General features: G+C 40.4%; 1 protein-coding gene across 2 annotated transcripts in view; it reads left to right on the top strand.

Moving 5' to 3' along the window:
• LOC113636677 (E3 ubiquitin-protein ligase Arkadia) overlaps nt 1-24,924 on the top strand; it is a 42,459-nt gene extending 17,535 nt beyond the window's left edge. Inside the window, exons 4-14 of one of the 2 annotated variants that reach the window (XM_027136916.2) lie at nt 6,022-6,179; nt 7,056-7,268; nt 7,705-8,057; nt 9,584-9,830; nt 10,856-11,225; nt 17,066-17,191; nt 18,349-18,466; nt 18,788-18,865; nt 19,416-19,511; nt 22,809-22,912; nt 23,406-24,924. In XM_027136916.2, coding sequence (XP_026992717.1) covers nt 6,022-6,179; nt 7,056-7,268; nt 7,705-8,057; nt 9,584-9,830; nt 10,856-11,225; nt 17,066-17,191; nt 18,349-18,466; nt 18,788-18,865; nt 19,416-19,511; nt 22,809-22,912; nt 23,406-23,523 — 1,981 coding nt within the window. In that variant the 3' untranslated portion in view covers nt 23,524-24,924. Of the gene's footprint in view, nt 1-6,021; nt 6,180-7,055; nt 7,269-7,704; nt 8,058-9,580; nt 9,831-10,855; nt 11,226-17,065; nt 17,192-18,348; nt 18,467-18,787; nt 18,866-19,415; nt 19,512-22,808; nt 22,913-23,405 lie in introns of both variants that reach the window. The other variant, XM_027136915.2, reaches the window with a different exon arrangement.
• Nucleotides 24,925-25,212: the final 288 nt, after the last annotated feature.

Here is a 25,212-nt window from a genome sequence, read left to right as displayed (position 1 = left end):
TTTATATTTTCTGATCGGATTGGAAAGACCGATTAAATATACGACTCTAAATAAATGATGGAGCTATAAAACTGGATAGGGAAGATCATGACATAACCTGTCGGAAGAAAAGCATGATTCAACCTGGAACAGTGAGCTAATGCTTCTCAAATTCCCACAAATGAAACATTACAGATTAAATTATTACTCACATTAAAGTGCAACTTAATTCAAGAGGCCATCGGTGTAGTCTAATGTTAACTGATCCACTTAAACCAGTGCTTATTTTATAAATTGTGCTATAAATCCTCAGAACTGAGATTTATGCTGATGGCATCCTGTCCGTGACTCTTAGCTAACCTGTGTTGATGTATACGTTGATGGAGCACTTTTGTACCTTGCTCTGGATATGGGGCATCTGCCAAATAATGTAAATGTAAGAGTATCAAGCACTGATGTTGAGCGAGAAGGTTTGGCATGCAGTCTACATTGATCGAGGTGTTGATTGAGGTTGAGGTCCGGGCTTTGTGCTGGTCATTTGAGTTTCTTCAGTCTCTCCTTAACAAGCCAGGTCTTCATGGATCATGTGTTGTCCCTAAGGGTATTGTCATGCTGGAACAGGTTTAAACCCCTTAGTTTTGGTGAAGGGGAAAATACAAAGACGTTCCATAAAACGCGTCCACAAGCTTTTGGCCGTCCGGTGTGTGTTTGTCACGGCATTTAATATTGTGCGATATTAAGCACTATTCGCTTGTATTATTTAACAAGGCTGTATCTAGATGGAATATTCCTCACATGACTGTTCTTGGGAGTTATCTGGGATTGGGTGAATCAGGTAACGCAGTATATAGGGTAGAGAAACTATTACTTTATTGCCTTGATGCACATGTGTATGGAGTCGGAAGGTAAAGACAAATCATCTGAATTATAAATAGAGAATAGATATAAATAGAATAGAAACCCAGTGATCTTTTGGCCATCGGTCCCGCCCTAATTTTACACCAAAATTACACATGATACAATGATCGATGTTGTAAATTCTACTTCCTGCATGCTGCTGTCATAAGACCAACAATTAAGACATTCCGTCTATGCTTTAACAGAACCTACCCAGATCCTGTACCGCAGCCAGTTCTACCACTCAGCAGCCCTGATGAGCCTCTGGCTTGTTTACTGTTCCCCTCCCCCTCTGTGGCACATCTCTCTCTCTCTCTCTCTCTCTCTCTCTCTCTCTCTCTCTCTCTGTCTCACATGCACACACACTCAGGCTTTATTTCAATATCATCGACTCTGTTTCGCCTATTTTTGTAAAGGTCAGGAATCCTATTATTCTTGATAACATGGTAGGCAGCACCATCGTGCTTGTGCACTTCTGTACACTCTCGTTTCTATGGGGGAGGGAGGATGTGTGCGACCGTGTGTATGTGCGCATGCGTGTTCACGCATGCTCGTGTGTGGCAGAAGATATGACCACTGGGGTTAGGTAGTGGATCTGAATGCAGATCCTCCTCGTTGTCTGAGGAATGTAGGAAAGCAGTAAGTGGCAAAGAGCATTTGAGTGTGTGTTTATATAGCACAAATGGATGTATGTAAAGATACAAATATTTGAATGAATGTGTTATTGATAGTGCGGGTGATTAATGACTGACAAAAAGCAAGTGAAAATTGGTGTGTGTAGACTTGTATACGCAGTGTGTTTGCACATCAGTATGCATTTATTACTTATGCTCGTTGATTAATGATAATGAAAGTCCTGCCAAGCAATATAGGCTTATTCTTAATATTAATAAAATATTTTAAGTTAGATTGATGATATCTGCTGTATTTATCGATGTATGTGTACAGGTTTGTTATAACTACACTGTGTTTAATAGATAATGCCAGTCAGCACAGTCACTCTGGCTGTGCCTAAAGCCTCTCTGTGGCATGGTTGTGTTTGTGTTGTGTAATGCTTGACTGACAACAACTCGACAGCTCTGACAGATATCACTGTTATGCGTAATATGCTCTGAGCTTAAAACCGGATGTTTGGCATTTATATCATTTCTCACTTGTACTTTCTTTATACTTTCCCTGAGTGACGAGGTCTAGGCTTGTTGAGCTTAACTGGATTTAATTTGACCTTAGAACATCTTATTAAACTAGCCAATTATTACGTGAACCCACCTGTAAGAATTTTAGCTTGTTTATGATCTAGCCTGGTTTATTAGCAGCTGAGGTAACATTGAGGCAAACCATTATGGTTATGACATACAGGAAAGCCAGTTGGTATGATTGGTTGAACAAAAAAATGACCTAAGTTCTGCTCAAGGATGTCAGGATCAGGATGTGCTTTATAAACGCTGCTAAAGAGCTTGTGCAAGCCCACTTGTTTAGGACTATTTATCCGCACAATCAGGATCATGATGTCTTTCACAAACATGCTAAGAAGGCCAACAGTGTGTTATGTGATTTGAGATGGTCCTTTTAGTTTTGTGCAATTTAAACATTGATACTGATACAGTAGCTTGGGTTGCTCCAATGTTTTCATAGCCGAAGACCTCTCCTGTTTCTCACCGTATATATTTCTCTTTTTGTAGCGTTCTCCGTTCTCTCCCACACCCACATGCTTGTCATTTTTCCCTTAGAACTCTTTCTTTTTCTAGCTCTATGTTGCCACTCCTTTTCTTGCACTTTCTCTGTGGCTGCTTTACTGTATTCTCAGAAAAGGCATTTCTGGGAACAGGGATTTCAGCTAGAGAGAGTGGGGCCTTATTTATTCTTTCCGGTTGCCCTGACTTGCCTGAGAATGCAGAGAATGGCAGCCATTTTCTGTGTTGACCAGGTGGACTGGGCTGGTTTGTTAAGGTTGTGGGGGGTCAGATGTCAACAAGATGAGTCACGTATGTCTGTCGTTTGAAGATCTATTTTTTACAGGGCAAAAAGGGCTTAGAGAGAGGCAAAAACCTGCTGCTGCATTCAAAACTAATTTAGACACATTTTTTAAAATCATATCTAACTATAACAAGCTGGAAATAAGAGCTTGGATAATATATTTTCTACATGATTTGACTGGCCTATTTTGGACAGAATAAGGTTTTGTCATTTGCAAATATTGCAAATACATCAAAGCCTGTATGTAAACATCAGTATTATGGAATAACACTTACTAACAACTGGACACAGTACATAGCCTCATCTTTTGCGTCATAATCGGGTCACATTGAGCAGGACCGTTACTGAGGGCGCTTGATGGTCAAGGGCAGAAGGTAATTTGTTTTACCATTTTTCATTTTCCAAATCATAAAATCTAACAGCAGTTTCTTACAGGATGAAACACGTGATCTCATTGGTATGGGGTCAAGGACTATATACACATCAACAGATATATAACAAATCTTCTGTACCTGATAGTGAATAAAAATCATATCTTTCACCTGCAAGGTACAGTTACAGACATGTGCCTGAGATGCGCAAGCTTGTGGTGTTTAACTAGTAATTAATTCATGTGAACTTTAACCTTAAGAATTCACGAACAACCAGTAGAAAGTATTGGGGGTAGTGTACCGACCACGCTGGCACCTAGGAAGCTCCCCCAGTGCCTGTGTTTACAGTTTTCCACTCTCACCAGTGTCTCAGAAGAACAAAGTGGTAAACAGGTATTTACAAAATAATCCCAGGCCTACTTGTGGGTAATTAGAATCTCCTCCCAGGAGGTGGTGCCCTTTCGCTGGGATCTTAGCAACACTGCAGTGGTGTTGAGCAGATAACTAGTCTTACTGAGTATCTAGCTAACGATGCTCTACCTCACGTTACGTTAAGTGGCCGTAAAACCTCACGATATACTTTGTATACACTCCTCTGTTTGATTTCTTATCCCTGCATTGTCTCCCGATTTTGCATATTATAACTTATTCGGAATTTTGAAGAAGCCTGTCTTTATTACAAAATGCCTGGGGAGGTTTCTCTCTGTGCTGTATTTAGTTTGTTGAGTAGATTTGTCAGCTGACTTTCAGCCACACATGCACAGTATAGGTCTATACTCCAGTTTAAAGGTGGAGTCACCGTTGTTTGAAAGCCAATGTTGACATTTGAAATCACCAAAACAAACACGCCCCTAACCCAAATGGGTCCCACCCCTTTTTTGATAGCCCCGCCCCACACATACACCAGACAAGTATAACCCAGTCAAGTATTATGGCGGAACTATTGTGGGGCAGCTGACCGAGGGTATATTTTCTATCAATAAATGAACTCAATGAGTAATACTATGGTAATACAAATGTGTTATTGTAGTACTGTGTGTTGTACCGTGAAAGGTTTATCTTCGTTTCACGCGGAAGGCGTTCAGTTCTCTCCAGCGCTGGAAAGCGGATCCTATATTAACACGGGTCCTGCTTCTTGCCTTATCATAAGCCTTTCTTCGCTTTCTTTCTTTGTTTTTATCCTCCATGTCAATGTTAAAACCGCTTTCTGCTAATAACACTCTTTCCGCCCATATTGACAAGACACGCCCCTTTCTGCTCATTGGCTACACGATAGTTTTGTTTTTGTTTTGTTTGGTGGCCCAACGCATATTTCTAAAGCATTTCTCAAACAACGGAGACCCCACCTTTAATGTTAGTGTTATTGAGGATTGCAATTCAGCTTAGTTATTTATGTTGCTGTGTTAATAAGAACTTGTGCTGGTTTTAATAGCCTGGTTTCAACTGCTGTTTAACATATCTCATTCGTGCACACACTGGTGGTCTCATGGCGCCTCCCCGAGGCCCTGTGCACTTGTTGGTAATCATTTTGTTTTGATGTTTTAATGATGCAATCTAAGGTTACGGGTCTAGGTGGGAGGGTTGGGAGGCAGGGAGATTTGCAGGTCTCTAGACAGGGAGCATGAAGCCCCCAAAGCCCTTACTGAGTTACACCTCTGTTCTTTGCTTCCCATCATGCCTTGCTTTATGGCAGCCAGTGCTGCTGGGCCATTCCTATGGATTTAGTCCCTATGCACATCTACCCAATTTTCGCAGTCTCTACAGAATTAATCCCAATTAAGTGAGAATTTTGGACATTTGCCATGACACCTCATGTTATTTCTGGATTAAAGCAGGTTTTTCTGTTCCTGTGGAATTTAAATCCATTTTCAGTGGCTGCTTTGTGTTTGCTTTGACGGTATATTAAGATACACTGGAATCATCGTTCACACTCACTGCTCCTGGCTGTGCTGATTAATAAACATTATACAAAATCAGAATGCTGGCCACATTAACGCACGTTCAGTGTTCTGTGAGGTGACACAAATAAGCTGGGTTTGTCTTCTGTACATTACTGGTTTGTCTTTGTCTAGCATTACATTATATAAACTTAATTAAAAACTAAATAGAAATGGCAAAAACAGCCATCCAGGAAGAAGGGATTAGAGTCATGATTAAAACGAGGACTTTAATGATGTATTAGTGGGACAATAATATTTCTCTTTCTTTGCATAGGTGAATTGTCATTACATTTGTTATTTTGTTCCACAACTTTTTTTTTCTTGTCATATGCACTCGCCTATTGCAAATGCCTCTTGGACTCAAGTCTGACGCTTTGGCTTTACGGTTTCACTGACCGGTTGACGGCCTTTAATCCGACTGTAATTGCATTCATTATTGATATTCCAGCAAGTGTTTTCTGTTGAGGTGACCGAATAAGTTGCTCGTGTTATCACCACCTGCAGCAAGAATTGCACAACAAACTTTAGTATGTATCAACAGTATATGGTCTGTTAATTTAGGTAAAAGTACTGTGGTACAGCTGAATTCATAAAACCTGAAGTTGAAAAATTTAATTTTAATAATTTGTATTCAAATTGTTCTTATTTTTCCTTTTTTTTTCATGTTATCTCTAATGCAAGGAGAATTTTTTTTTCTGTGTTTTTTTTTTCCTTTTTAAAGCAATTTGAGATATATCTTAATATATCATGCTGTTTTATTTTAATTCATGTAATTATCCATATTTCATCTATACTACCAAACTAGTTGCACTATGATTGGTCATTAATTAATGTGATATTTTCTGTTTGTGCTCAAGGCCGCGGTCAGTAGGGGGTCATGGCCGAATGCACTGGGGGCCGAGTTGCTCTCAGAGTCGGGCTCAGGAGGGCCGAGGACGCCATCGTCTCTCTACGGTCATCCAGCCCCTCAGACAGAGTGCCAGCGAGGTAGTGGATCTCACTGTGGATGAAGACGGTAAGAATACAGTGAAAGAAAATGTCATTTTTAAACATTTCTCTTTACCCCAACTGTGCTTACTCAACAATTGCATGAAGTGAAAGGCTATGATATGGTTTGGCGTAATGTATAAATGTTGAATGAGCACTTCTCTCCCTGACTTGTGTGAATGTTCTTTAGTCATGACTATCCCTGCACTGTAAGCTACTAGTAAGTAGATAATAGATATTTTTCTGTATCTTTGTATAAACTATAAATAGCCTCAGCAGCTGAAGTAATGTTTGCTATAACCAAAGGTTTCTGTGATGTTCATGGTTGGTAATTGTGTATATTCTTAATTTCATTTGCAGGCAGCATAATGAAGTCTGTCTGTTATGCAAGCTGCATGTGCTCTCTGAGCCAGAATGAGCTGTGCTTTTAAAACCAATTAAGCTGCCACTCTGGATAAAAGAGGGTTCTCTGTGTGTGTGTCTCTCGTCTTATTTAGTCACATGATCCTAGGATGAAGGTTAATAAAAGAAAAATCATTTTCAGGCACTCATATTTGATTGCTAGTTGAAAGTGTGTGTGTTGGGGTGGGGGGCACGGGGTGAAAAAAGGCATCGGATTTGCATTTCTTTTGAGGAGGAGAACTTAATTTGTGAATATGAAAAGCAGATGGAATGCTCATTGTGGAATGTTAATCAGCAGCAATCCTCCTGGGGTCCCTGGCCACTGATGCAAGTCTAACACACACACACACACACGCACACTTTTATTTCCAAATACACACACACTGAGTTTCATATCCAAATTAGCAATTTAAAGGCAGGAATCTAGTTTGGAAACACACATCCACATAATATTCTAATTTTGTGCACGTGTGTGTGCACATGTATTTGGGTATCTCCTCAGATCTTTCAGTCGTGCCAACCACTTCTGACAGTGTGCGCTTGCAGCCTGCCAGCTCCTCCGCCTCCTCTGCTTCCTCCCTCCTTGCCGCTACCTCAGAGCCTTCCCAGGATGCCCCAGGCCCCTCCACTAGCTGCCCTGTTGTGGCCCCAGACAGCACGATGGAGGTCCACAGTGGAGCCCCAGGGCCCAGCAACACCACCACTCCTACAGAAGGTGAGGAGAAGCTGGACAGTGTTTCACCCTTTCATTTCTGTGTGGGGTGTCATCATCATCTTAGTGTAGTGCGTAAAATAAGACATGTTGGGCTTCGCTTGACTTTAACTAGGCTTTAATTGAAAATTGTTTAAAATGAAAAGTTTGTTAAAGGTTAAATTTTAGGCAGCGTTTTCTCTTGGAGGGTCTTTTTCAGTGTCCAGAACCTGTATTAAAACATAGTAGGGGGCGTGTCCTTTATGCCAGTTGTTCCCACATTGGTGCCTGTGTTGCAAGTTGGTGTGAAAACACAGACTCTGCACAGAATATCTCTTTCACTGAATTGCCTCTGTGCAGGGTAACACCTCTGTCCCAAGAAATGCCTAGAAGTACAAGAAGTAAAAGAACACTGTTGTAATATTTTGTTGTCTTTTGTGTTTTTTTTATGTCTTAACAGAAGACAATAGGAGAGGTTCATCTGGTGAGAGTGGTGGTGTTGCAATGCCAAGGTTGCCATCATGCTGCCCTCAGCACTCTCCTTGCAGTGGCCCTTCATCTGGACACCTCTCCCTGAATCACTCACACTCAGGGTGCATGCAGGCTGGACAGGCACAGCAGCATGGCCCTCTACAGCCTGGATCTCAGCACTCACATGGCCACTCACATCACTTCCACCATCACCACCATCACCATGCAGGCACTGTGCCGCCGGCTTTGCCTTTCCCTGAGCCCAGCTGCCCCCTGGAGAGGCCCGGTGTCATGCCTGTTCCCTGTGCAGGGGTCAGCACCAGCGCCCAGTACCACGACCAGGTACAATGGGTCTATATATTTAAACCCTCTTATTTGTTGCTTGCATACTAAGCACAGCTTGTGAGCCAATTTTTTGCTGTGCAGTGAGTGTGCATGATTTAGGAAGTGTGATTTTGTTATGCCTCCGCCACTATGTGATGAAGGCATTATGTTACATTATCCTGCTGTCTGACATTCAGAGTTTTCATTGCAACTGCATCCAAAGTCAAATGTACGGGATGAAATGTTTGATTTGTTGGCAGCAGTTATCCCAGTCTGTGCTTTGACGTAAAGTTTTACCAGTTTATTATAGCATGAAATATGGGTGTTTTGTGTTAGTTTGTCACACTAAACCATTTGGGAGTGGAGCTTACAACACAAGCAATTGAGCACAAAAAGAGAATCACAATGCAAAGCTATCTTTAGAACCGAGCTTTTAAACCTTTTACAGCTTTTTCTCAACCTACACTTCTAAAACCAGAACCAACATGTACCGGCTACACTGCTGCTTTGTACTGAACTAACGTAAAGTTAGAGAATCCCTTGGTTTCCTGACCTGCTGCTTTATTTATACTTAAAACCACCTCTTCACATGTATTACCTTTTATAAGTAATGAATGTAACCCACGTATAACAATAAAAGGGATGGAAGGACACATGAGAAGATGGTTAACACTGCAGTGTTGATGTCCCCACTGCTTACTCTCCTTTGATTAAAGCCCTTTGAAAATGTATTAAAAGTTCTCATGATTTTTTTTTCCTGTAATGAAAAATAAAGACTCCATGGTAATATTTTTGGGGCGGTTGTGGGAAAACAATCATGGTGGCATTTGTTTGAAGCCACACTTGGGAAAAACAGCCGAGTTCTAAATAATTCACATGGAGCTAATTGTCAAAGGTCCTTTGTTGTAGAGAAAATGCATGGCCTTGTAGCCTAAACCAGTTAATTGAAAATCTTATTAACTTGAATCCTTATTCATCTATTTGGGAAAATAATTAGTATTTTTAATTTGAAGCATGGTTCTAATTATTTTTGTCAGAATCATTGTGGATCACAGTTGGTCCACAGGTTAAAACATATTGATAACGCTCCTCTACCCTTCGAGGGTTTTGTGTGTAGTTGCTCCTTTGTCAGAGCCCAATGTTTAGTGATGCAAGGGGAGTTTTAGGCTGTTATGTATAAAAGGGAGCCGTCAGGATTAGTAAGATGGCATAATTTCCATGTGGAATGTATTAGGTGAAGCATGGTGAATCTTTTGATGATGGGGCCCACAGCCACTCTTCAGATATGCACAGACAGGAGACAGCTGTGTGAAGTGTACTCATGTTTTATACATCAAAGCATTAAATGGGATTAGATATGGGCCACCTCATAGAGCGATACAGAACATCCGATTTTAAGCGTATTATTTTAGATTCATTTTGGATGTTTTTTTTTAATGGTTCTTTAGTACCTGGTACCTGGGTTGACCTCATTCTTTTGTATTCTTTGCATTTCTAAATTTTACATTTCCTTTCTCTTGTTTGCATTCTCTCTTTCCCAGCAGACCCTTCCTGTGGATCTCAGTAGCAGTGCTGTACGTAGCAGTGGCTCTAGCAGTAGCAGTTATAGCAGCACCTCTGCCTTTGACCCGTGCTGTCCAGGCAATACCTCTCGGCCTCCTGCTTTTGTTTCCCAGGCCACTCCAGGTCCAAGCCAGCCTAGTGTGGTGGATACGTTCAGCCCAGCCATGGTCGCCCAACCACAGCCCCAGTCTCAGCTTTCATCCTGCAGGCACTACATGCATCCCTCCTGTAAGTGCCAGTCTACATTCGTTCAGTGGATGAAAATGTGTTATCTTTTGCAGTTGAACACACAGTGTGGCTCATGATGTTTGAGATTTCAGTCTTCAGCATTGGTATTCAAACTAAATCACTGAAATAATGAAGCTGCTCTAGAATATATGGCCTTGTGGTATCTATGGTATCCAGTCAAAGACTATAGTAAGTTACAGAAATGTGTTGTTTTAAATTTTATTGTACTGGGGTAGAATTTCTAGTCAGAAAAGTGAATAGAACAGTGCAGCAACGTACATGTACAGGCAAATTGAGCATGACTTTTCCAGGAATACTGTATACAGGATACTGTTCTGCGTGTAGACGTTTCTCGAAGGGGTGGTAAGAAATAGCTGAGATTTGCACTCGTACCTGATTCCATTGCTGATGGTAATTAGGCAAAGCACCTGGTGTTTAATGTGTTAATTGCTGCAGGTAGAATGTGGCCAGCAGTCATTTTTAATTGCTCCTTCTCCTTAGAATAGAGGCATGTAGAATATGAATGAGTTTGCTGCCTCCCTGGTGGGCCTGTGTTTAGAGGGATAATAGCTGCACATTACAGCACCTGCCTTCTCATTCACTCTTTACCTGTATCCATGTTCCTCTCTCTCTCTCTCTCTCTCTCTCTCTCTCTCTCTCTCTCTCTCTCTCTCTCTCTCTCTCCTTTTTATCAGTCATATTCATTTCTGCTTTCATCTTTATATTTGGCAAGTTCTTTTCTCTCATGTTTGCTCATGCATGCAGCAGCAGCAGTAAGAATTCAGACTCTTCATCCCACAAATGCAGCTCAGGAAGACTGCAACCAACCTCTTTAGTGCTTAATTATTATTATTATTTTTTGTGATTACTACAAAGAACCTTTAATATGTTTCTTTAATATGTATCCAAGACTTCTACCTGCTTAGACTATATCTTTTGGAGTAAGCTAGATGTTCTGAATTAAAAAATGTATATATTCAAATTTCAAATTCATATTGTGAATATCTTGTGTTCTGTCCTTGCAGATGGTTCTCTAGCACGTTCTTTACACCATCAGTCCTCCTCCTCATGTCCCCACTCTCACAGTAACCCCCCTCCCCCTCCTCAGCCACCTCCTCAAAGTGAATACGTCATTCCTCACCCCGTGCTCCCCTACCATACCCAATTACCCTCTCATGGGCCAGGTCACACTGTGCCTACTGCCCCTGCTCCCTCTCTCCCCACCCACCACCTCCCAGGTTCTGCTGCACCCCTGCCACAGCACCTGGCCCCCGAGCACCAGGCACTGCAGCACCACCTGCCTGTGTTGGCCCCCAATGCTGTGCAGAGGCTCCACCAGCATGACCTTCTGCAGAGAATGGAGGCTCAGAGGAGGAGAATGATGCAGCACCCCACGTGAGTGATGCTGGACTTTTACTTACAACCTGAATTTCCCGGAAATGTTGGGCGTTTTTTTTTTTTTTTTCCTTCTTTTTTTTTGAATAAAATTCAAACAAAAAGACTTTAAAGTGATGAGCCAATATTTTATTCACAATAGAACATAGATAACAACATAAATGTTAAAATGAAGAAATTTTACACTATTATCAACAAACTGAGCTCATTGCAAATTTGATGGTCTCAAAATAGTTGGGACGGAATCATGTTTATTACGGTGTAGCGTCTCATCCTTTTTTCAAAACAGTTTTAAGATGTCTGGCATCATGGTTATGAGTTTCTGGAGTTTTGGTGTTGGAATTTGGTCCCATTCTTCCCTGATCTAGGTTTCCAGCTGCTGAAGACTTTGTGGTTGTCTTTGATGTATTTTTAGTTTAATGAGGTGCCAAATGTTCTCTATAGGTGAAATATCTGGACTGGGGACAGGCCAGTTCAGCACACGGACTCTTCTACGACAAAGCTGTTGTAATAGCTGCAGTATGTGGTTTTGAATTGTCCTGCTAAAATACACAAGGCCTTCCCTGAAATAGACGTTGTCTGGAGGTAGCATATGTTGTTCCAAAAGCTTTATATACCTTTCAGCATTCAGTGCCTTCCAAAACATGCAAGCTGCTCATAATGTATGCACTTGCGCACTCCATACCATCAGAGATGCTGGCTTTTGAACCGAACACTGGAGGTCACCCACCTCTAGCCTGGAGAAAACGGGGTCCGTGATTTCTAACAAGAATGTTAAATGCACATAAATAAAATGAAGAAAAACAATGTATATAAAACCAGCTGCATGTAAATGTTTTTGTTGTCACCCAAAACCGTTTATGACCATTAATGAAACCGTTAAGCCATTAATGAAGCCATTAATGAAACCGTTATTACTGTCCCCTTTTTTTGGCAGGACTTTACACTATTTATAAGTGATGGTGTAATTTTCATCCTCAGGCTACAATGTAAAGACTAAAAACTTTAGTCCTGGGATATCTGGACTCTGATAAACACTACTGCCGCATATCCCTCATCTCTAGGTAGATTAGCTAATTTGCCATGGAGTCCACTTGTCCTTTCCATATACTTTAATTGCTGAATTAGTGATCAAACAAACTTGAAATTGACCTTCATACCAATCACTGAGGTTTATGAACCATTATCCATTGTCCAGGGACAATACTGTGCCCCCCCTCTGGGGGTGGCTCCCATGCATCATGAACTTGCTTCTCAGCACTCTGTACTGCAAGACCAAGTCTTTCACAGTATTGGACAAGGCTGTCAGACGTCAAGTGCGTATCAGCTTTTCTTAAATCAATGGTGCCAGGTAGAGACATGGGACGGCATGTGATGATCTCAAAAGGGCTTAGTCCAGGTTCCTTGTGAGTTGCTTGAATACTGCAGAGCACTGTAGATAGGGCCTCAGGCCAGCACATTCCTTCCTGGTGAAGTTTTGATAAGCGTTCTTTTATGATCCTGTTTGTCCGCTCTGTTTGTCCTGACACTTTTGGTCTGTAAGGGCAGTGTAATGACCATTGAATGTTGAACATTCTACATACCTCTTTGCATACGGCAGCTGTAAAGTGGGTTCCTTGGTCTGACTCTGTGTCTGGTAGACCCCACTGTGGAATTATGTTCTTCACCAGTATTTTGGCAGTGTGTGTTGCAGTGGCATCTTTTGTTGGGATTGTGTCCACCCATTTTGAAAATGTGTCTATTATTACAAGCAGGTCTTGGAGTCTCACACATTTAGGCAATGTTATGTAGTCCATCTGAAGATGTCTGAATGGACCAGGTGGAGTTGGTGTTCCCACAGCTGGAGTTTTGATTCTGGCTCCTGGATTATTCCAGTTTTTAGTCGCATGCCGTACTTACATTTACATTTACAGCATTTGGCAGACGCCCTTTTCCAGAGCGACATACATAAGTGCTTAAATCTCTAACATTGAATACATTAATGCTGGCTCACTAGGTTACATACTTAAGATACCATGAGATTAAAACATTTGTTCAAAGTTACAATGAAAAAGTGTCAAAAGGTTGTATTTTTTTGTTTTTGTTTTTTTTAATGCAAAAGATAAGGAAAGAAGTGCTTGTACTTGTGTGTGAAACTTCCACCACACCTGATTGAACCTGCAAATCATTTTGTCATCACCTATGTGGCCTAGTGAGTGAATCTGTATAGCTAGTTAGGGAAGAAGATATTTAGGAGCAACAGTTATCATCATGATGACCATATTTCTTCTCTTGGTGAATTACTCAGTTGTTTGATATCTGAAATAGTTTGTGTCTCTTTTTCCAGTGGTCTTAATGCTGCTTTCTCCAAACACATTTCTTCTCTAGCTTGTTTAGCAGCAGAGTCTGTGAAGGCATTGCCTTTGGCTTCAGCTGTTTTGCCTTTTGTGTGCGATTTTGCCTTCAGACTCTCTGACTCCACAACTGTCCAAAATCATGAACAACTCCAAACCAATATATAGAGTCTGCGTATATGTTTGCTGTTATATCTCAGGCTAATTTGCATGCTTTCATCAGAGCCTTAAGTTTTGCTTGTTGGGCTGATGTACCTGGTGGCATCGACCTTTTCAACAAAACCTCTGTGTCTGATGTCACAGCCCACCCAGCTGTTTTTTCTTCCAGCTCACAGGTGAAGGTCCATCTCTGAATAGGACCAGGTCAGGATTATGCAGTGGTGTTTATTTGACATGCTGGTCTATTTTATGAGCGGTGACAATCTCTTCACACTTGTGATTGTCTTCATCATTTTCTGTAGGTGTCATAATGATATCTCCCCCATGCTCCATTTGCGGTGATGTGCTCCTGAGTCATGGAAACTTGATTTTGTTAATTAGTGATGTAGGTATGACAGATAACTTAGCGCCAGTATCCAATAAAAACATTTATTTTAGCACATGCATAACATCCATCATCTCTTTGATGAACTGCTGCGAGCAGGTGTTGCAGAGAGGGGTTACTTAGTTTTCCTGCAGCTCAACTACATTGAGTAGAGAACGTTTTTGTTCCTGGGTGAGCATCTGGAATCTTTTATCCATGTCATCATTACCTGCGTTTTAATCTCTCAGCCTTTTTTTGCACTCTCAAAACCAATGTCCCTATTTGTTGCAATATTTACATCTTCCTTGTCATACTGGTTACGCCAGAGCTCCTGCTGATCATTCTTTCTGTACCTTGAGGATCCAGATTGCAAAACTCTGACTTTGACATCCTGTATCATTTCAATCTTTACAGACAAATTAATAATTTGATTAAAAGCTGTTCAAATGCTGTCCCAGTCATCATATTTGATTTTTAAGAGATTTTGAGATTTCCAGTTTTAACCCATTAACAAATGCAGTCTTTAAAGGCATACTGGTATCCTTGTTGGGATCTTGGCATGTTCCAACCAAATTTGTCTGAAACACTCCTCATAATCCACAACACTTTCTCCTGTCATCTGAATGCAGGAATTTATTTTTATCTAGTTAATCTCTGCAGGTTTCAGTATAAACAAAAAGGTCTTCCCAGTTTCCGATACTGCCTCAACGTTCTCTTGGGACTCACCAACCCTTGTTTCGACGTTAGCCTTTTTTGGTCACTGTCCCTCAAGTTTATGTTGAGAATCATTGCTCCATCTAGTGGATGTAAGGTGTAAATTTTCTGCAGGATTTTCCAAATGTTTTGTGGTTGTTTGTATGCATCTGATAGGTCCTTTGACCACTTGTCAATTTGTTCTGGTATAGCTGGTTGGCATAATCTGCAAGTACATATTTCTTGACCCTTTTTTTTTTTTTAAACAATCACAGGAGCGAGCCAAGCATTTGAATTGTCCTTTGTGACTAGCATATGTGAATGATTCTTGCTTACTGTCATCATGGCTACCTGTAGAATAATAGTCAGTTTCTCCCATCGGGTAATGGTTTTGTAGTTACTCTACATTTCTGAGCTCTTTGAATGGATACACTGACCCTTGTATATTCTTGCTGCTAGGTGTTATAGGCCAGGTTTGCCTTTCAGAGCAGTTGATTGATCCCTGTTTAGATAGCACAGTCATCAACCTGTTGTCCTCATCCAGCAGTCTCTATCCTTTTTTTTTCACTTTGTAGCAATTCAATTAAAGCATGAACCTTTGCTTTTTCTTCATTAATCTCATGCTGTAGTTTGTCCGTCATGCACTTGTGCAGGTGTTGTCGAATTTGTTTGCCTACAATCACAGACCATCCATCTGTCCTAAGGTTTGCCCTAAAACACTACGTCTTACCATAAGCCTTTTGTCCAGGTATTCATTCAGGTTTTCCATCATCTGGTCAATTGTTACATTAGGAGGTTCAGTTAAAAGTCTCTGTTTTGTTGGTTTCAGTGCAGGGTTATCACTTTTACTATGAGAAAACTCAGCCATGGCATTAAAGTAGATATGCTCTAAGGTTAAAGAAACATTTAAGGCAACTAAGGTTTTTATAGTTCCTTTTCAAATGCAAATAGTTTTCCATGGAATCCTGCTTAGAAAATTTTATTTACTTTAGATATACACTTAAAATCTTTTCATCTCTTTTAATGGAAGGCCAATTAACTTACAGTTCCTTAATTTTGGCTCTAGGCCACTGTTTTTCTAACCTTGTTAGAACCTTTATTTCCTAACCAAACAGTGTCTACTGATTTAGCATCCAGTCAAGAATCCTAAATTCTTGCAGCAATTTCAGTAACAAACTATTTCAACAGCTGCTCAAGATGAACACACCAAATTGTTTCTTTAACAAGTCCTACAGACACCATGAGAAAGGACCAAGCTATAGCTTCTACAGTCTCTAAATGAGCGGCCCAAATTGTCTAACAATTTCTACAGACACTAAGAGAGAGGTTAATCAACAATGCTACACTATGAACATTGGTCTGCTTCTTTTGAAAAACAAGGTTCTTTGAGAGAGCTGATAAGTTTCACTCACCAAATGAGGATCTTTGGGACAAAGTCAAAATGATTCAAAGAATTCTGAACATGGACTCAGTTGGTTGATCTTTAGTTGAGGTTGTAGAATTTCAAAGATTCTTCTGTTCACTTCTTGTTCCAGTTTTTTTGGTGAGTTCTCTTATGTCTCTCCTGGCTGGCTCACCAAATTTAGATTTTCCTTGAATTTGGCTGTACCGTCGTTGGGTGGCTCACCAACGTACAAGAATGCTTCTAATACATACAAAAAAAAGTAAGCTGGTCCTCGTTCAGGGGAGAAGTGTTTATTGAAGATTTCCATGTAGCATAGCAGTCTTCTGGAACTTAACACTGCCGTCTGTGTGATCAGACTTTATACCTAGTAACAAATGGCCTTCAAACTATAAACAGATACGGTTGGGACCTTGAACTTACAATGGACAGGACAGGAGGGCCATCCTGTGTATTGATCAGTTTATTGTTTTACAGATAGGCCATTATGTTAACCACAGGTGGGTCACAGGAACATCAGGCATTGCTTATGCAGGAAAGAACTAGACACAAAATCCTTCACTACAATCTTTTTACGTACTCTTTTGCATATTGTAGAGCCTCTGCCTACCTTTACTTCTGAGAAAGTCTGCCTCTCTAGGAAATCCCTTTTCTAGCTAATCATGTTACAGACCTGTAAAATACATCAAATTAGAAATGTGCTCATTAAGTGGATAAAAGTGTAAATATCCTCTGTTTAATGAGTTATGGTCTACTGTGAATAAAATATTGGCTTATATATTTAACTTGTGTGTAATAGAAGCATAAATTCTGTTTGAATTGTTGTTGGATTTTCATAACGCTAAACCGTCAAAAAAGCAATTTTAACGTGTAGCTTTCTTGCCTACAGCCGAGCACATGAAAGACCACCCCCTCACCCTCACAGAATGCACCCCAACTACGGTCATGGACACCATATTCATGTCCCCCAGACTATGTCCTCACACCCACGCCAAACTGACCAGAGAACCACATGGTAAGATAAGCGTCACTTTGCTGTGCTTTTTGAATGAACTGCATATGATTCCATTATTGGTATATTCACCCACTGTCCACTTTAATAGAAACAACTGTACAAAAAAATCTAGCCTCCAGTTGGATGGTTTATAACAGCAGATATCCACATTAAGTTTCACTTTTGTCTAGTGCCCCTTTTCCACCGAGGCAGTTCGAGTGCTGGTTCGGAGCCAGAGCCTAATTTAGAACCAGTTCTTTCTGTTTCGTCCGCCAAAGCACCGGCTCCGAACCAGGAAAAGTGGTTCTTAAGTAGCACCAAAACGTTGCTGGTCTAGACTTAAGAACCGCTTGCGTCAGGAGCTGGGGGCGGGGCTACTGTTAGCGCATTTGATAATGTACCTTAAGTATACTAATGTTTAATACATTTTTACTTTACCGCGATATGATACATTATCAGCACACATGATAGTAGGTAGTTACATGCTAAGGCAAAAATTTTTTCTGTGTTAATGATAAAATAACGTTATGTACTTTCTCGATTACAACCTCCGTTTATACAGATTACATGGAGCTGCATGTACACGTTTTATTCGCCGAGTTTGGATGCCAATGTAGGCTTGCAAAGCCATGAGCTTTAACAGTAAAGCAACATCTGCCATTGGTGATGTGTTTGTGTTTGCCGCTGCTGCGCTAACGTTGCTGGGACACGTGACACGTATACAGTGACGTCACACTCGGCGCTGTGATGGCTCTCTAGCCGGTGGAAAGGCAAACCGGTTCTTAGAAGGTTCGCCAGTGGAACCAACTTTGAACCAGCACTAGCGCTAGCTCTGAACCAGCACCCGGTTCTTTCTGGCATAGGCCGTGGAAAGGCAAACCGGTTCTTAGAAGGCTCGCCAGTGGAACCAACTTCAAACCAGCACCCGGATATTTCTGGTGGAAAGGGGGCATAGGAGGAGACCCAATCTAACTGCCCATGACTGCCACAGTTACTTGTTCTTGGCTGGCAGATGTGGAACCTAATGTGGTCTTCTGCTGAATGTTTTGATCCTCTGGATATTAATGTTACATTTTGGGGAACAAAACAAAACACGGATATTGGCATCTTCCTGCATCTTCGTGTCTTAAATAGGTGTTTTAAATCTTATGTTGCTGAATGTCTGCATGTTTTTTCAGGGAGCTGGGCATCGAGGCTGGTGTGACTGTAGCTCCATATCCTTCAGGGCATTTGCACCCTCATCTATCCCACTACCATCCCCCACCCAGACTGCACCACTTCCCCATCCCACTGATGGTGAGACCCCCCCTCACTGTCAGCTATCATTATAAACATTAATGAAAATTAACATAAGTAATGAAGGACTGGACAGGTGCAGATTTCTCACATATTATTCATGACAAGCTCTTGTTCACAACCACCTCAACACACATTATTTAATTATTAAGCTTAGTGTATTGCTATTTATTTATGGACAAAATAATTCTAAACAACATACATCTGTTTGATTGTGTTCTCCAGAGACCCTGATACACATCAAAGTGTATCTCTTATGATTTCAATTATATCTATGTGTAGATGTAAATTTTTTGTTGTTGCTTTTTCTGTCTCTCACAGCACCCTAGCATGTCTGAGGTAACCTATCCTCACATTCGCTACATCTCATCTAGAATGACATTTGGCCGAACCTACGAGGTAAGAGCAGGAATTTAGAAGAAACTTTTTCCCATTTTTCATTCGTTTCAAATACAATCTTTAAGCAATGTAACATTTCTAGTTAAGAGCTCCTGTGAAATAGCAAAGCAGCCTGTATTTACAGATTTAACATTAATGTACAACCGTTTTGTCTTCTCCAAAACGTCTAGCATTTTGTACCTTAACACCTTCAGCTCTTTTAAACGTCACCACCTCCCATGTTGTTCAAATGTTGCACCAGTGGAAAAAACGTGACTCCGGTTTGTCAACATCCTGATTGTGATTGAGGCATACATTTCTAGAAAGGATTTTTGCTGCAATTAGTCGATTGATACTGCTTACCTCTTAGCACTAAAGAAACAAACTTTTTAAGGGTGAAAATATGTAAAAAAAATTTTTTTTTGCTGAGTCCCCTTAGTCTACAAGCAATGTTCTGAATATTAGAGCAGTGCAAAGTTAAATCTATCAAAAAAACACGTTTATTCAAATAATTGAGAAGCCTGTGGCTATGGACCTCTATTTAATTACCTAATTTGTATCTTTTTTGTAGGATCTGCTGCATTTAGAGGAGCGGCTGGGGACTGTGAACCGAGGAGCCTCTCAGGGAACTATAGAGAGGTGCACTTATCCACACAAGTACAAGAAGGTGAGCACACACATCTTTTCTACGATGACAAAAGCATGTGATGGTGATACTGTTAGACACAATCTTATACTAGGCATTTTCATCGTATGTTGTATTTCCTCTGATAAAGGATTTGAGACAGCTTAAAGCCATGTTTTTGTCTTGTATTGTTTGCCTAGGTTGAGCCTTTTTTAGTTCCTTCATGTGTCTTCTGTGGACCTAAAAAATTATTGTTTAAAAAAGTATTATTGAACTTTTCTAATATCTAGGTTTATTGCTTATGACAATAAAAGGTGATTATGCTTGTTTCTGGATAGCTAATACTAGTGTACCTTATTATAATGTTACCATACCTACGGAAATAACACACCTACTATAAAAAACATTTCAGTTAAAACACTTTTCTGTACTGGTCTCAACACTAGTTAGGAGCACAACAAAAACCCTTATAGTATAGAAAATACAACAGAATCGGTATGCAGATGTCATTTATGGAAGGCAAATTGATCAATGAAGATGTTACCTCTCAAACTCACCTGTACTAATTTTTGTGACGACCCAGTTTGCCAAATGTCTGCTTGGTTTACAGTATTATGAAAGTATTGGCCCCCTTCAGATTTTTTTTTTTTTAATTTGTTTGTCACATTTTAATGTTCCAGATCATCAAACAAATTTAAATATTAGGCAACGATAAGTATATATATAATATATATGTGTGTGTGTGTGTATATGTGTGTGTATATATATATATATATATACACACACACACGCGTGTATATATATGTGTGTGTGTGTGTATGTATGTATTATGTATACACATACATACATATATATATATATATATATATATATATACACACACACACACCAACAAACAGGGAAGATAGTGCTAGTTGAAGTGTTGAAAATATCCAGGGACTCTTGTAGTATACTTACCTCTTGCCCTGAGAGATGGTGGAACCAGTGGAGCAGTGCTGGTAGCTCTGAGGGTGCGAGGTGCAGTGCGAGGAGTGATAAGGGCTTTTAGGTAAGAGGGAGCTGGTCCATTTTTTGGCTTTGTAGACAAGCATCAGTGATTTGAATCGGATGCGTGCAGCTACCGGAAGCCAGTAGAGGGATCGCAGCAGCGGGTGGCATGCGAGAACTTAGGCAGGTAGAAAACAAGTTGTGCAGCTGCATTTTCAATCATTTTGTAGAGAACGAATTGCGTTCATAGGTATACTTACCAGCAGTGAGTTGCAGTAGTCCAGTCTTGAGATGACAAGAGACTGAACAAGTACCTAAGCAGCCTGTGTGAACAAAAATGGCCAAATCCTTCTAATGTTGTAGAGAAGGAACCGACATAAGCGTGTCACATTAGCAACCTGAGAGGAGAAGGACAGTTGATTGTCCATGGTTACCCCAAGGTTGTGAGCTGTGACTGAACAGGAGATAAGATCTCTATGCAGGGATATTGCAAGATTATGACCTGGGGATGAATCACCTGGGATGATCAGCAGTTCAGTTTTGATAGGATTGAGCTTTAACTGATGAGCCATCATCCATGATAGCATGTGTGCCAGACATGCTGAGATCCAATTACAAGATGTGGTATCTGAGGGTGGGAAAGAGAAGATGTGTATCATCAGCATATTATTGGTAGTGGTTTCAGTGTGAGGAAATAACTTCACCAAGAGAGTGAGTATACATGGAGAAAATAAGAGGAATAAGTACTGAGCCCTGTGGGATACCAGTGGAGAGTCTGCGTGGAGCAGATGTAACTCCCCTCCATGTTACCTGATATGAGCATCCTTCCAGGTAGTTTCAAACCTCTCCTCTTGTCTCATTTAACCATCTCCCTGATAACAGTAAACCTGTACCACGAGCCCTGACTGTTTTTCTTGGTGAGTGAGAGAAAGCATAGGCAGAGGATAGAGCAGTTGGTGTAGCAGTGTTCTGTGTGGATATACAGGTCTCTGTTAGCACAAGAAAATCAAAGAAGTGGTGGGAAGCTAAAGCAGAGATAGTCAGGTTTCCTTACAGTAGACTGGCAATTGCAGAGCTCACCTACCACCACTGTTTGAGACTCACGCAACAGAGGAGGGTAGATAAGGTTACTGGAAATCTTGTAGACAAGAGCGCCTCCGACAGTAAGAGGTGACTACAGAGATGGGTTTCAGGCACATATCTGCAGTCAACCGAGAGTGAGATTTAAAATGTGGTGTGGTATAATATATCAAACACTTGTTTACAATGTGTTAGAGGAATACGTACAAACTGTCACAGAGAACATAAAGGCTTGTCTTCAATTTGCCAGAAAACATCTTGATGATCCCCAAGATTTTTTGGGAAAATACTCTGTGGACTGGCGAGACAAAAGTTTAACATTTTGGAAGGTGTGTGTCCCATTACATCTGGTGTAAAAGTAACACTGCATTTCAGAAAAAGAACCTCATACCAGCAGTAAAATATGGTTGTGCTAGTGTGATGGTCAGGGGTTGTTTTGCTGCTTCAGGACCTAGAAGACTTGCTGTGATAAATGGAACCATGAATTCTGCTGTCCACCAAAAAATCCTGAAGGACAATGTGCAGCCATCTGTTCATGACCTCAAGCTGAAGTGAACTTGGGTTCTGCAGCAGGAAAATGATCCAAAACACACCAGCAAGTCCACCTCTGGATGGCAGAAGAAAAACAAATTGAAAACTTTGGAGTGGCCGAGTCAAAGTCCTGACCTGAATCCTATTGAGATGCTGTGGCACGACCTTATAAAGGCGGTTCATGTTCGAAAACCCAATTCTACAAAGATGAGTGGACCAAAGTTCCTCCACAGCGCTGTAACAGATTCAATGCTAGTTATTGCAAACGTTTGATTGCAGTTCTTGCTGCTAAGGGTGGCACAACCAGTTATTAGTTCTAGGGGGTAAACACTTTTTCACACAAGGCCATGTAGGTGTGGATTTTGTTTTTCCCTTAATAATAATAACCTTCATCCTAAAACTGCATGTAGTGTTTACTTGTGATGTCTTTGACTAATATTTAATTTTGTTTGACGATCTGAAACATTAGTGTGTGACAAACGTGCAAAAAAAAAAAATCAGGAAGGGGCAAACACCATTCATGTTTTTATCGTCCAGTAGGTTTTGAGTGTTTGGCCTGCTAAAGGCTGTCCTACAGAATTCAGTCAATTCTTATAAGAAATTTCCAGATGTGGATGTTGCAGTTTCTGATATAATTTAGTTAATATAGTTTTCTGATATAATTTTTCAATGTGCATTTAGATCCAGTCTACTGTGTGATGTTTTGAATGTGTGTAATATATCCACCTGTCTTGCACACAGAGAAAGCTGCATGGTAAGCAGGATGAGGAGGAGGGCGCAGAGGAAGACACAGAGGAGAAATGCACCATCTGTCTGTCTATACTGGAGGAAGGAGAGGACGTCAGGTAAAGACTTTGTGCACGTTTATAGGATTCTCTTGTATCTCCTCATCTCTGTTGCTGTCCCTTTTTCTTTCTGACTGTTTGTCACTATGCTCCTTTCTGTCTGACTCTATTGCTGTTTCTCTTTCTCTCTATTGGTCTTGACTTTCTCTGTTACTATCTCCTTTTCTCTGACTGCCTCTTTTTCTCTCTGGCTGGCTGTTTTCTGCTCCATTACTTTCTCTTTCTGTTTGTTGTTGTTTCTCTTTGCTGCTTTATCGCTGTTTGTCACTGTCCCATACTCTCTGCCCCATTCTGCATTCTCTCGTTATTTATCTTTCAGTCTGTCTCCATTTCTGCTTGCTGTTGCTGTCTCTCTGCTTTCTGTCTGTCACATTATCTTTTTCTGTCTGTAGCTCTCTCTCTCTCTTTCTGTATGGATCTTGGTCTTGTTTGTCTAGTTTTTCTTATTTTATGTCGGACCTTATATTCAGGATCTTTTCTGTGTGTTTTGCAGGCGCCTCCCCTGTATGCATCTCTTCCATCAGCTGTGTGTGGATCAGTGGCTTCTTACTAACAAAAAGTGCCCCATCTGTAGAGTGGACATAGAGGCGCAGTTATCCTCTGAAAGTTGATGCTGTTTTTCTAGTGACTTTTTTTTTTTTTTTTTGTCGTCGTACTGTCTTATGTTTTGTTTTGTTTTTATTTTTTTTTCTCCAGTAACACATTCAACCAAAGATGGCATGAAATTACCTGTGCAGAGCCAATACTGAAAAACAAAATAAAAAGAAAAAAAATTGACTGCCAGATATCATAGTACCAATAATGCTAGAAATTACATTTTCATTGAGGCTTTCAAATTTTATTGTATTTATAAAGCTTTTATGTAGCTTTTAATTGTTTCACAAGTGTCATAGTATTTTTGTTTTGTTTTTTATTTTATTTGCATGGATCCTTGCAATGCATTTCTTTGCACATATAAATGATAACAGGCCTGTCAGGCTTTACAGACTCGCAGGCAAGAAGAGCTGCTCTGGTAAAGAAGCATTTTTTATATACCTAATGCCTTGCTTTACTGGAATAGAATATCAACCTCCATTTTAAAACATTGCAGGACTCATTTTATCGATCAGTATATTGATTAGGTTCATGTTTTAGAACGTGTGGTCTGCAAGTGATTATTTTTTTTAAAGCGAATCAACACATTCCTTAATCAGGAAGTGAGATCATGTTTGAGATGGGCTCTTGTTATCAGTGTTCACCTTCCCACAACGTTCATCATCACTCTTCTCACCTCTGGGGATCAGCATACATTCATGTGTTGATGGATCCCACTGAGCACCTCAACCTCACCATCGGGGGGGAAAAAACCTGAATGTCGCCTGTATCTGTTGTATTCATTTTTAATATCATTGCAATCAGAGCTGTGTTGGGCTACGTGCTTGCTTGATGAACTGTCACTGCTTGGTTCAGTGGGGATCTCTGGCACAAACACACTCACCACGCAGCCTGGAGGAATTTATAGAACTGAGTATTGATTTCTTCCTGGATTTTTTTTTTTTATTCCCATTGTCTCTCATCTCTTCACATCTTGAAACAAAGTGACTCTTACAGGCTGATTACTCTGTTCAGATTAACACAAACTCTCAGATTAACACACTCTCATGAACGCATTCTTATTTCTCTCTCTAGAGCTGTGCAGCAAACTGTTGTTTTATGATTTATCTATGTTTTCTTTTGCTGCTGTGAAAGCCTAACACTAATATTATTCTTAACTAGCTAACTTGCATATACTTGCACATGAGAGACAAAAAAAACAGGAGTGCATTGAAAAAGAAGTGTGCTGAGACCATGGATTTCCTCTGTCTATTTGCTGAGTTTTAGGAGGAAAAAACTGTAATTTTGAATGGAGTGTTGGAATACAGTACTTAATGGCAGGTATCCATGCATTCATAGACCTAATGATCCCAGAGTGATACACCTTGGGATTTATGTTAGTTTTAAAATAATAATATTAATAAAGTTAGGTAACTCTTTGTGTGTTGTGTTTCCTTTCTAATGAAGTGGTTTGTGCATGTCGTGTTCTACAAGAACTCCACTGCTATTATTAGGCCAAACAAAATGTCAACAAAACCATCAGAATTAGCAGAAGCAACCGGTGGGGACAAATTAATTATTTAGTGTATTCTTAAATAGAAAGCATGGAACACAGCTAGGCCTGAAGGACCACAGAAACTAACCTGATGTATATGATTAAGAGAAGACACTTCCACATGACGTAAACTACTGGTTAATCTTAAACTACCAGGAAGACCAGATTAGGG

Source organism: Tachysurus fulvidraco, chromosome 1 (genome assembly GCF_022655615.1).
Source record: "Tachysurus fulvidraco isolate hzauxx_2018 chromosome 1, HZAU_PFXX_2.0, whole genome shotgun sequence".
NCBI classification, from domain to species: Eukaryota; Metazoa; Chordata; class Actinopteri; order Siluriformes; family Bagridae; genus Tachysurus; species Tachysurus fulvidraco.
The sequence above is the reverse complement of the archived record's forward strand: the minus strand, read 5'-3'. Positions and strand labels throughout refer to the sequence as shown.